Source organism: Vombatus ursinus, unplaced genomic scaffold (genome assembly GCF_900497805.2).
Source record: "Vombatus ursinus unplaced genomic scaffold, bare-nosed wombat genome assembly UNPS02009573.1, whole genome shotgun sequence".
Lineage (NCBI taxonomy): Eukaryota > Metazoa > Chordata > Mammalia > Diprotodontia > Vombatidae > Vombatus > Vombatus ursinus.
In genome coordinates, this window is record NW_020949351.1 from 22,208,742 (window position 1) to 22,222,318 (window position 13,577).

The 13,577-nt window shown below is 34.6% G+C and overlaps 1 protein-coding gene across 5 annotated transcripts in view; it reads left to right on the forward strand.

Annotated features, from left to right (window-relative positions):
• Nucleotides 1-13,577, forward strand: part of ZNF236 (zinc finger protein 236) — a 212,040-nt gene that overhangs the window by 113,129 nt on the left and 85,334 nt on the right. For all 5 annotated transcript variants that reach the window (XM_027852409.1, XM_027852410.1, XM_027852413.1 and 2 more), the window contains 2 exons: nucleotides 1,434-1,535; nucleotides 10,754-10,902. In XM_027852409.1, coding sequence (XP_027708210.1) covers nucleotides 1,434-1,535; nucleotides 10,754-10,902 — 251 coding nt within the window. The remainder of the gene's footprint in view (nucleotides 1-1,433; nucleotides 1,536-10,753; nucleotides 10,903-13,577) is intronic.

Here is a 13,577-nt window from a genome sequence, read left to right on the forward strand (position 1 = left end):
TGATTAGATGAATGACATGGTCAAGCATATGCTTTATGTAATACTACTTTGACAATAATTTGGAAGATATATTGGAAAAGGGAGAAACTTGTGGCAGGGAAGCAAATAAGATGAACTTTTCTATAGTTATGATGAGAGATATTGAAGGCACAAAGCTTCCTGGTGACTGAATGAAGGAAAGAGATGTTTTGGAGAGAGAATCAATGAGACTTGGCATCTGATTATATATGGAAGTATAGGCAGTATGGAAGAATGAATCAAGGATAACTCCTGTTGGCTTCCTCAAAAAAAAATAATGAAGCCAGAAAAGAGATGAGTTTTGGAGAAAAGATTAATTCTCTTTCATTTGTGATGTTGCTGTAATAGTAGTAGTTGATGATGTGGTATTGTAGTTGGAGGGGGTCATTTGTGGAACAACTAGAGCTTAGTATATAAATTTGGAATTCATCACCAGAAGAAAGATGTAAGTTGTTTCTCAAGTAGAGGAATAACTCCATAACAACATGTTGAAGAGGCAAAGAAAGGAGTTGGTGAAATAGGTTTATGATCAAACCAAAGGCATCAATAGTAATAAGCATGTGCAAAAAAAAAACCCCAAAAAACCCACATGAAAATAATTACACCTAATTGCAGCAACATCGGTTCTTGAGGATGAAATAAGAGATAAACATAATAGGCCTGCCCTCCCTTTTAAATCAACCTATAGTGAAACTTGGTTACTTTCAGAAAAAACTGTTAAGGTAGAAAAAAAATATGAGAAAGCATGATTCAAGAATAAGGAATGAGAAAGGCCAAAATTTTGTAGATAACAGAACCTCCTACCTCTGTATCATATACATTTTCATCGAAAAAGTGTCAGAAAACTAGTAGGCATTGGATATCTCAGGTACCAAATAACACCATATAGAATGAAAGAAATTATATTTTAACAAACATGACAGTAATACTTAGGATTAAAAACATCCACTTATGTAGTATTTGAGAATTTGAGCCTGTTTAAATCACTGCTTAGATTTCTGAAATGCATTTCTGTACCATCTCTTATTGTATTCGCTGTGGGCCTAATTTATTATCACTCTGCAGTGTCTGTCCAAGACACATGTGTTCATATACATGTGCATATTATATATTATTACATATTCACATATATTATGTGTTATTATATGTCTCTTCCAACTGACTGGATTTTGTTGAGGAGGCTTGGTAAGATATATATGCTAAAATTTCCGCAGCTGATCTTTAATTTTTTTTAAAGTATTGCTTGAACAGACTTTATAACTAAGATGAAAGGGTTTCTGAATCTATTTTTTGAGATTAAGCAGTTTTAATTTTAAGATTAAATATTAAAACTTTGCTTTTGTATTAGTAAATACTAAAATCTGTTATACTTGCCTAAATCATTAAATTTTTCTTTGTATCTATGTTGACTTTAGATAGGTTTGTGACTTCTGAACATACTCTCCAAGATAACATCAGTCAGTTTGAACAGCAAACTATCCCACAGCAGTCTTATGAATCAACAGGATTATCTCAAGGTCAGTGTGTATTGATTAAGTAGATCTTTTAAAAGAAATATATAGCTTTTTAAAAATTTAATTTTACCACAATTCTTGATGTTTCTTTTAAATTTTGCTTCATTTTGTAATATATAATGAGCTGAGCTTATACATTCAAAATGTTTATGTTTGCATTAAATCAGACAATTCACTTCTCTTCTTACTATGATTCATTGGCTCCCTATTACTTATACAATGAAATACAGATTTCTCTGCCATCTAAAATTCCTCATGTTCTGACTCCAGCTTATTTTCTCTAGGCTGATTACATACTTCTTGCATATTAAGCACTCCCTGCTTCCAGCTGAACTAGCCTTCTTGTTGTTCATATGTGATGTTCCACCTCCTGTTGACATGACTTTGCCCATTCTTTTAAGAAGCTTTTCCTGACCCCCACACCCAACATTCTGTATTTATTTTGCATGTGTTCTTTATTTTCTTATCTGTTAGCATGTTGTTTCCCATGTTGAATATAAATTCCCTAAGGACAGATACTCCCTCACTTTTGAATTTGTATCTCTAGCATCTAACAGTACCTGGCCCATATTAATAACTTAATAGATGTTTGCTGATTGACTGATTAGGTGATTCTGGGATGGAGAGTCTTACTTTGTGGTTTTCTGAACCCTCAAACAATAGACTCCAGTAGTCATTTTACAATGATAGTTTTTAGGGTTTCTCATGAGCCAGATAATGATCATTGAGATCTAAATTGGGAACTTGGTAAAAATAATTAGATGGATATGCAAAAGGACCTTTATATGTTACATTTTTATTACCTGCAGGTAATAAATAAATAAATAAAATAATTGCAGGCTCCCATTGGGTCTTATGTTGTAATAAGCATCTCTGAACTAGTTAATGTTATATGATAATAATGCACATGATGTTGCTCTGATCTATTTTAATGAAATTGTTGATGCAAGATGGTAATATATTATGATGGAAAGAATCTCGAAGTCAAAAGTTGAGTCTTAGTCCTGACACTTACTAGCACTTAAGGCCTTGGGCAAATGACTTAAGCTCTTTAAGCTTCAATTTTCCTTATTAATAAAAAGGGTATAAAAATAAACCAGCTACCTTCCTCACAGGACTGTTATGAGAACGTTAACTTTAAAGCTCTGCATGGAATTGGCGTAGTATTGTTATTAAACTCCACCTCCAAGTGGAAATACTGTTGAAAATTAGTGTTGAGGATCAGCTTACCTCATCCTGTGTTTATATTTCTCTATTTCTAAATTTTATAGCTATCTTTAATTTCATATACCATCTACATTTCTCAATCTCTTATCATTTACATTCTCCCTCATAACAAGAGACTAACATGAAAAAAAAATTTAGCAAAAACTAGCCATCTTTATGGATATTTAATATTTTGATCCTTACTCCGTGGATTCATGTAGTTTCTGTGTTTCTTGCTTCTCAAATAACTTCTTTTTCTGATAGCCATCTAAGAAGACAAAAACACAAGGCTAACCGAGAAGAAAGATATATAATTTAAATTAAATGTTTCATTAGAAATTTGGCATTAAACATTAATAAAAATAACTATATTCAATAATTATTTACATTTAAATTAATTTTCTTGCCTTCCCCAAAGACCTACTCTGATTCCTCATGGTGACATGGAACTTGACCCTGGAATTTGGAAAGGTATGCCTGTAGAGTACAGGCAGATTCTGACATACTGGAAAGGCTTTATGTATGTTCTTGGCATCAGATAGAATCTGGCTTCTAAGGAACAGTTTAGTAGTGTAGAGAGAAGCATATTACCTGTAGGTTCACTATTTGCCAATAAATGCTTTGATGATAGCATGTTATGAGATAAAAATACAAAGTGAGCACCAGTATTATGTGTCCCCCTTTTACTTCTGCAGTGATATAGTGGCAAGGTAAAAGAATGGAACGGGAATGCTAAGAATCATAGAGTTTTTAGACTGTCTTTACACTTTCATTTAGCTGTTGGTACTCTAAATGCTCATGAGACCTTTATCCATTAAACAACAGGTGTCCATACTATTAGAAGAACTGAATCCTATCAATCTTGACATTCTTGCTGTAAATTAAATGAGAAGGAACAGCAAAAATCAATCAGGAAACATTAAGTGCCTACTATGTGCCAGGCACTATGCTAAGCCCTGGGGATACAAAGAGGGAAAAACAGTCCCTCCCCTTATGGAATTTACAATCTCATGGAAGAGACAACATGCAAACAAATATATACAAAGCACGCTATATACAGGACAAATAGGAAATAATTAAAAGAGGGAAAGCACTGGAAGCAAGAGAGGTTATGGAAAGTTTCCTATAGCAGGTGAGCTTTTAGTTGGGACTTAAAGGAAGCCCAGGAGGTCAGTAGTCAGAGCAGAGGAGGGAGAGTGTTCCAGGGATGGGGGCAGGGGCATGTCATCAGAAAAAATGCCTGGAGCTGAGAGATAGAGTATCTTATTCATGGAACAGTCAGGAACCCAGTGTTACTGAATCAAAGAGCATATATGTGTTGAGGAGTAGGATGTAAGAAGACTGGAGGGTGAGGGGAGGGGCTAGGTAATGAAAGGCTTTGAATGTGAAACAGCATTTCGTATTTGCTTCTGAAGGCAATAGGTTGCTGCTAGAGATTATGAAGTATGTGTGTGGAGGGTGGTGATGGTGGTGGTAACATGATCACCTCTGCACTTTAGGAAAATTGCTTTAGTGGCTGAATGAAGAATGGATTTGAATGAGGAGAGACTTGAGGCAGGCAGACCCACTAAGCAGATGATGAGGGCCTGCACTAGCGTGGTAGCAGTATCAAAGGAGAGAAGGGGCTGTGTTTGAGAAATGTTGTAAAAGTGAAATCAATAGGCCTTGGCAACAGCTTGGATATGGAAGGTGAGATATAGTGAAGAGTCCAGTATGACTCCTAGGTTGAGATTCTGAAGGACTGGGAGGATGGTGATGTCTCTACAGTAACAGGGAGGGTAGGAACGTGAAAGGTGGTAAGGGGAAATATAATGAGTTCTGATTTGGAGATATTAAGTTTAAGATGTCTATAGGACATCCAGTTTGAGATATGTGAGAGGTAATTAGAGTTGCCAAGAGATTGGGACAGGAAAGGTAACTATGAGAATCGTTACCATAGGGTTGGTAATTAAATCCATGAGTGCTGATGTAGAAGTAGAAGGGAGAAGAGAAGAGAGCTGAAGACAGAACTCTGATGGATACCTATAAATAGAGGGCAAGATTTGGAGGAGGATCCAACAGAGGAGACAGAGGAGGAGTGGTCAGATAAGGAGGAAAAGAACCTGGAGAGAGTTCCAAAAACCTAGAGTAAACCTGGAGAGGAGTGACCAGTGTCAAAGGCTGCAGAGAGGTCAAGGAGAATGAAAATTGAGAAAAGGCCGGTGGATTTGGCAATTAAAGAGATCATTGGCAACTTTGCAGAGAATTTTTTTGGTGGAATGATAAGTTCAGAAACCAGAGATCCAGGCATGAGAAGTGAGAGAGAACAAAGGCTTATAAATGACCCTAAAGCATCAGGCCAATGTATCATAGTTTCTTTCTTTGAGAAAAGAATTACAACATTTTGGATAATAGCATAAAAGATGAGGTTGTTAATATTTTAGCAAACAGGAAGTAACTTGTTACTGATATGAAAGTCATTCTTCAGTTAGCTGTTTGTGTGAGGTCAGATCACAAATTTGTCAAAACAGTGATCACAATTAGTACCAAACCACAAAAAAGAATAATAATGAGAGAAAGATAGTATACAATTAAAATCCATCTTGACTCAAGTTACTGATGATAAAAATGGAATATACATAGAAGGAAGGACATAGATACAGATTACCATAATTTCATACAGAATTTCAAATGATATAAATGAATTGCCATAATAAATTGACCATAATAATCTAAAGAGCACTTTTGTCAGCAATACTTTACTGGTTTTCTAAGTAGATTGATGTGGCAGCCAAGGGAAACATCTCCATAAGATCTTAAGGAGCTGAACATTACAAGCAGTATAACCTGATAAAGTAAGAAAAGGATGAAACTAATTTGAAGAAAGTTTTGCAAGAAACCCAATTAAGGAAAAGCATTCTAAGGTATCCTGCTAGGTGAGACAGTGTAGAGGATGGACCTGGAGTTGGGAAGACCTGAGTTCAAATGTAGCCTCAGACATTTACTAGCTAGGTGACCCCAGGCAAGTCACTCAACCTTTATCTTCCTTAATTTCTTTAACTGTAAAATAGAGATAATAATAACACCAATCTCCCAGAGTTGTTATAAGAATCAAATTACATAATATTTGTGAAAGGTTTAGCATAGTACCTGGCACATAAAAAATGTTTAATGCTTGTTCCTTTCTTTTACCTGAGGACAGTAAAGGACAAAAATGAAAGAAGAAGAATAGATGAGATAGACGAGGATTTTTATAAACAGGTTTTTCTCTTTCCCTCCTTTCCCCCCATTATAATACAATAGAGCTACCACATTTGGACTCTTATTATCACAGTCCTAGATATGATGATAAATGAAAAGTAGTATTGGACCAAGTAGATATCTGTGCTGAAAGTTTGAGGACATTGAAGGACTGATCCATAAGGTATCTGAAGGATATCAAAGAATTGGAAAAAACATTAGATTTTATTCATACTCACCCCCAAAGGTGAGGAAGAGAGCATCAACAATTACCATCCCATATTTTCCTGTTTTTTTTTCTGTCTTTTTTTTTAATAAGAATAATCTATCCATGTATCAAAAACATCCTTGATGCAGTATTAGTAGAGAAGAGGCAGATTTTTTCAAGTGTAGACTATTTTATAATTGAAAGTTATAGAAAAAATTCACTGTGCTTATTGTTTGTAATTAAAAATCAACAACATTCATTTGGTTAGATGGTGGAAAACATCACCTTAATAGCTATCTTCCAATAAGATATCTTCTGTTAAAACCATATGAATCTATTAAAGATATAACAACGGAGGTAAGCTTGATGTTCAAGCAGCTTGGTGATATAGCAGACATAGAGTGATGTATTTGGAGTCTGGAAAAACTTAGTTGAATCCTGCCTAAGATAATTCCTAACAGTGTAATCCTGGGGAAGTCACTTAATTTTTCTTAGCCTCAGTTTCCTCTTCTGTAAAATGGTGATAATAATAATACCTGCCTTTCAGTGTTATTGCAAGGATCAAATGAGATGCCATAAGGAAAGTGCTTACAGGGGCAGTTAGGTGGTGTAGTGGATAAAGTACTGGCCCTGGAGTCAGGAGGTTCTGAGTTCAAATGCAGCCCCAGACACTTAAACCAGCTGTGTGACCCTGGGCAAGTCATTTAACCCTGATTGCCTCAAAAAAAAAAAACAAAAAAAAACCCCACAATTAGAACCCCTGTTGCATGGGTGGGGGAGGGGAGGACTTCACCAACTCTCCCTCCATTTTGGACCCATGCATATATTATAGACTAGACTCAATCCTGGGGAAGCCTGACATATTGAGAGGAAAGTGCTTACAAACCTTAAAGCTATATGAATTATACTTCTTCTCATTATTATTATCTAATTATAAGAAATAGATGAAATGTAAAATAGGGGAAATGTACACTTGCCAAAGGTATTTGACATGAAGGGGATCCAAATGCACATTAAATGTTGAGGATGGATTCCCTATTGATAGTGAAGTTTTCCAGATAGGTAAGTTTTCCAATGTAGGACATTGTGCTGGTTGCAAGGGAGCCTCCTGAAAGAGATACATAACTCTCAAAAGAGTTTGGTCTAACCGTCCATGCAGGAGAAGACAAGTGAATGAAAAATGGTTATTATAAAGACTATGAATGTAATCACTATATAAATCTTGGACAGATATTACAGATGGACAGTAAGTCAGGCCCTAAATTAAATAAAAAGGAGAACAGCAGACTGAATTGTCTTTGGGAAACTGCAAGCTCCTTTAGTAATTTCAAATTTCTCCCAGAAACAAAACTTCATTTTTTTAATATCAGTATTCTTCTGGTTGTCATTGTTTGGGTATAAGTTATGGAATACTACTGTTGCTGAATAATTAAATGGTGAGGACTCCTCACCAGCATAAAGGCATGGCGGTGAGCGGGGGATTTAGTAGGCTGCAGCATAAATAAGAAACTATAAGGAAAAAGCAGAGTAAAAAATGTCATCTGAAAAATGTATTATCAGAAAAGAAGATGGACTAGTCATGTGGCAAGAGCAAGGTGGAAGTAGGTTATATGTTTAACTGCTATTCTTGTACTATTAAGAGAAAATGAGGAACGACACCCCTGCCCCCTTCACTCACCAGCACTGTCAAGCATGTTGTGTAAATCCTTTCAGGTGAAATTATGATTATACATGTATGGTATAGGTAAACATGGATAGCTTGCAATTTGTAATAATTTGTGGGAACACCCACATGGGTGAGATTACAGATATGAGTATTTTCTTTGCCTTACTCTTATACCTCCTCCCCACCTCACCCCAACCCAGGTGTAACAGATATCTACAAATGTGTAGATATGTGTCATTTAGCATATTAATTCCATTCACCTCTTAGTAGGTGGGTAACACCTTTGGTACTCTTGAATCATGGTTAGTCATTTCATTGATAAGATATTCATAGTTTTTCAGCATTGTTAGTTTTTGCGATAATGTTGTCATTATATAAATTGCTCTCCTGGTTCTGCTCGCTTTACTTTGCATCAGTTTATTACAAGTTTTACAGGGTTTCTCTGAAAACTGTCCCTTTTGCCATTTCTTATGGTAAAATAGTATTCAATTATATTCATGTGCCGTTATTTTTCATCCATTCTCCATAAAGAGCTGGCATAAATATTTTTGTAAATATTGAGTTCTCTTGCTCATTCTTTGACTTTTTTGGAATGGGTGGGAGGTATAAGTCTAGTAATGATTATGCCAGGGTCAGGGGGTATGCACAGTTTATTAACTTTTGGGGCATAGTAGCAAATTGCTTTCCAGAGTGGTGGTACCAGTTCATAGCTTCACTAGCCGCATTAATGTGCCTATTAATGTGCCTATTTTCCCACAACCTTTCCAGCATTTGTCATTTTCCATTTTTATCTACTTTGCCAGGCTCATCCAAATGAGGCCCTCAGAGTTGCTTTAAATTGATGGGGATAATTTTTTTTCATATGGCGGGATTCTTTTTCTGCTCATTTTTATTTACTTTCCTTCATCTGATCTTAGTGTTCTCTCTTGAGATTCTGCTTTTTCACATGACATTATTTCATCAAGGTCATTTCAAATGGTTTTGTATTCTAGGATTATAGATTTAGGGCTAGAAGAAACTTTAGAAATTAATTTAATTCAACCTCCTTATTTTATAGCTGAGGAAAAAGAAGCCTAGATAAGTTATGTGACTTGCTCAAAGTCAAATAGATTTTATGTGGTACAGATGGAATTTGAACCCTGGTGTTCTAATTCCAAATCCATTGTTCTTTCCACTGTATCACATTTTGATCTTAATTGCTTTATAGAGTTCAATCATTAAGAAGCCACAACTGATTTTAGCCATTTCCATTTTATTGGACATTTACTTTGCTTGTTTTTGCTTTTTTCTTTTTTGGGAGGGTGAGGGAATGTAGTGATAGGTAATATTTCAGTGAACATCTGTGAATATAAAACTTTTGAAATAACTTTATATACTTTCAGGGTATATTCTTAACAATGGAATTATTGGATAAAAGGGTAAACCTATTTTCATAACCATTTACTGCCAATGATGTTATCTAAAGTGATTCTACTGGTTTGCAGTTATACCAGTGGTCCAAGTTCTCCAATATCCTGCCACCACTGATTTTAATTATTTTCACCAACTTAGTGGGTGAGAGGTTCTGTCTCACAGTTGTTTTAATTTGTATCTCTTTGGTTATTATTAAAGATAAGCATTCTTAGATAACTTTTAAAAATTTATATTTCCTCTCCTGAGAATTGTCTCTTTATATTCTTTGACAATCAGTTTATTGTGGATTACGAGTTACTACTGTCACTTTTTAACTGTTCCTTGTATATCAATGATGTTTGCATGTTTGCTATGTTTTCCCTAATCTATTCTTTTTCTTTTAATTATTTCTTTTGGTTGTATAGTCTTTTTATTTTAACATAGATCATGACATCTTGTCCCAAATAATTCCACGCAATTGTTGAAATTAAAAAAGAAGTTCTCCTTTCCACCAGTGAGATAAATATTTCATTCATTCCATTAAAAATTTTTTTCTATAAATTTTTTAAAAAAATGTTTATGGCCCTCTCATCTATGTAGAATTCACTGGTGAGTGTGACATAGGATGTAGTCCAAATTCCTTTCCTATCAATTTTTCTATCTATTTTTATGTCAAATAATATATCCTTTCCCCAATTTTTATTTCTATAGATTCATCAAGTATAATGATTTGTTTATATTTAGATGTATGTATGTTATATTTATTTTGTTTTATTGATTTTTTTCTCTATCTTTTGCCCAATACCAGACAACTTTGATAACAATTACTTTGTAATATTAAGTCTGAGTATGTAAGACCCCCATCATCAGTTTGTCTTTTAAGTATGACATGTTCTTGTTTCCATTCCAGGATATTTTCTGCTTCATTAGCTCTTTTATTTTATCTGTAATTATCTTCCATATCCTAGAAGGAGGCTTCATTTGTGAACCTTGATTCTCATTAGCAAGCTACTGGCTGATTCCCTATAGGCTCATTTGACCTTGGTTTCTCCTTGCTGTCTTCTATTACATCAATATCCTGGAGAAATTCCTGTTTCTCTGTCCATTAGCCATAAGCCTCAGGGGTTGCTCTGATGACATGCAACATCAGGCTCCCTAATCTCGATTCACTTCTTTAAAAGTGGCCCTGTTCAGGCTAGCAAATTCCCAACAGTTTCCTATTTTAGTCTCAGGTATCTGTGAAATGCAATTTTTAGCTTATATAATCCAAATTTTGTAGAAATATATCTTCCATTTATTATATTGTTAATATAAAACTATCCCCTGCAATATTGTTTCCCCTAAATTAATGATATCTAATTCTGAAACCAATTTAGAAATATAGAGTTGATTTGTCTTTAAAAAAAAAACAACAAAAAACTTCTACTATTAAAATAGTATATATTTTTAACAATTAATAATTATTTTATAAATATAGAAACTGAGGGCTTAGGAGATTGTTTGGACCACCTCTTTTTTAATCTGTTACAGGTTTTGCTGTGACTGATACGTATAATCAGAATCAATTTCCACCTGTCCAGCAGCTACAAGATTCCAGCACACTAGAATCTCAGGCTCTTTCAACCAGTTTCCATCAACAGAACCTGCTTCAAGTTCCTAATACAGACACTATTAATGTAGTGAGTATTTATTGAAAAATAATTTATGGTTAATCAAAGAAATCTATTTCTTTTTCCATATCTGCTAGATTATCTTTTCCTTATTAAATTTTAGTAGATTCAGACAAGGCTAAAGAAAAATAATTGAAGAAACAGAGACACCTTACTGCTAAAAATCTTATTGTATCACTTGTGATATTTTTTAAATGTTTACATTATAAAAGTTTTCCTGCTTATCTTAATTTTTCATCAAATCATTTTGATTTTTCCTTAATTATGTCAATATCATAGTCACTTCTTGATTAAAAACTAGGTGTGGCATCTTTTTTAAAGGGTTATAGATCTAGGCCTGGAAGAGGGACTTCAGTAGTAATCAAATCCAAACATGAGGAAACTGAGGTTAGAGTAAGTGCCCTATCAGGAATCACACAGCTTGTAAAATTCTGTGATGGAATTTGAACCCAGACCTTTCTAATTTCCAAGGCAAATATTTTCTCTGTCATATCATGCCATATGTTTTGTTATCTAGGCACAAAACACCAGAGATATATCTTGCTTTCAGTAAATATCCTAAAGACAGTATGATAGAATTAGAAAGAGAAACATATTGAAGCAATAAACTTGTTAGCATCTTTTATGCAACTACCAAAATGTAGTAGTTCTTTGGAACCTAGTAGAGATTTGACCTCTTTAATTGTATGTGGTATTGTCTGTTTAAAGTTAATTTCAAGATGTTTATGTTGTGGTAAGATGCACAATGTATGAAATCTTGTGGAGGAAATCTTATCAATAGGAAGGATGAGACACAGTTTGTAATTTTTGAAGATTTTATTGGAGATATAGATTTCTACCTTTTCATTTTATATTTATTCACTATCTCTTTTTCTATTTTACCCTTATGGAAATGACAAATAATGAATTGTAATAGATGCCTTAGCACCCAACATTTAGCATAATGTTTTATGCATAGTAGGCATTTAATAAATGTTTATTTATTGATTGCTCACTTAAAAGCACTGATTTGTCATGTGAATACTGTAGGTTATATATGGCCATTATAAAATCTACAGTGAAACATTTGGAGCCATTTTCTGTAGTTAAAGAAGGGGCAGTCAATAGACTGTAGCCATTGAATATGACACATCTGCCTTCATCATATTCGTCTTCTTAGCTCTTATCCTGAACTTGGATTGTTCCAGAGATCTGTGCATGGTCCTATGTTGTTGAACAAACTCAAAACAGTACTTTTACCATAGATGTTTAATAAATGTTTTGAGGATTAAACTGGAAGATAAGCAGTCCTTTTTGAGGTCTGTGGAAGGAAAAATCATTTCCAGGTGGGGATACCTGGGAAGGAAGGAGAGCATACTAGAAAGAGTATTTGGATAAAAATCAAGTAAGCAAAAAGGGAATCCAAATAGTTATACTATATTGTCAACTACCTGGACAGAGCAAAGAAGTAAATTAGAAGGTCAGGAAACAGAATGCAAGCTAAGTATTCCAGGCATGGGCTCGTAATAATGGGAAGGGGTGGGTTGGAGGGGTGGGGGGATGGTGTTAGTTATCCAGGTGCCTGCTGGAGCTCTTTCTGTCTGCCAAAAGTACAGGAGCTAATAATTTGCTTGTCTTGTGTTAGTGACGGTTTCATTCTTTGAAGGTAGAGGAACTAAAAAGAGAATATTCTCTTTTGGATCTGATACTCATCAATCAGAAGAAACTAGTTGCTAGGATAGAAATGTTAGGAATCTTAGTTGAAAATGAACACTTTATTAGATTTTGCAATAGAGAAGAAGAGAAATTTCTGCTATGGTCTAATACTTGCCCTAGATTTGTAGAGGATAGATTTCAGAGTGTTAAGAGAGACGATAGGCATAATTCCACAGCCTGAAATTTTATAAGAAAAAATCAGCTTAAGAGGAATAGAAAGCTCTTAACAAGTAAATTCTGAAGACACAAAGAAGCATTTCCAAAGATGAAGAAAAAAGGGAAATCGTATGAAGTGCCTAGGTAAAGAGAGCTCATGACACAGCTTGATTTTTTTAAACACATGCACAGAAGAGGAGAGGAAGGATAGGTACATAACTGGATGAATAGATAAGCATGACATGGTTCCATAGGAATGTTAGGAGTTCTTCTAGAGATAGCACTAAACTTTTAATAAGATTTACCACCTGGCATATCACCATTGGTTGCCCTATAGCACCACTTCTAATAATAACAGGCTTTTCAAAATGCCAGGTAATAAATTGTCCACCTTTACATAGATAAAATGAGATAATAACAGAACCCATTATTTGTTATGTGCTGAGGAAGACTTTTTTGTGTGTTTTTGCTATGAGCAATAAAGCTCTTAAGATACTAAGATAAGAAAGTATGTCAGCAGAGCTTACAGTGTTTCTAAAACAATCACATGATTTCCTTTTTGAGGAACAGAAAATTCTGAATGTGTTTAAGGCACAAACACAGAGACAAAATAAATAAATAAAGGTGGTGATGTTTTAGAATATTTAAAGGAAATTTTAAGAGAACCAGGAGTACTAAAGCTTAATTGGGAGGTGAGGGAGGAGTGCAGGGAAGGATGTACCTGGCCATCAGGCCCCTTCCTCATCCATCTACCTCCCATCTTTCTTTCTTATCCTATTTCCATCTCATACCATATATTACATATATGTACATATTACAGCTAAGTAAAGATG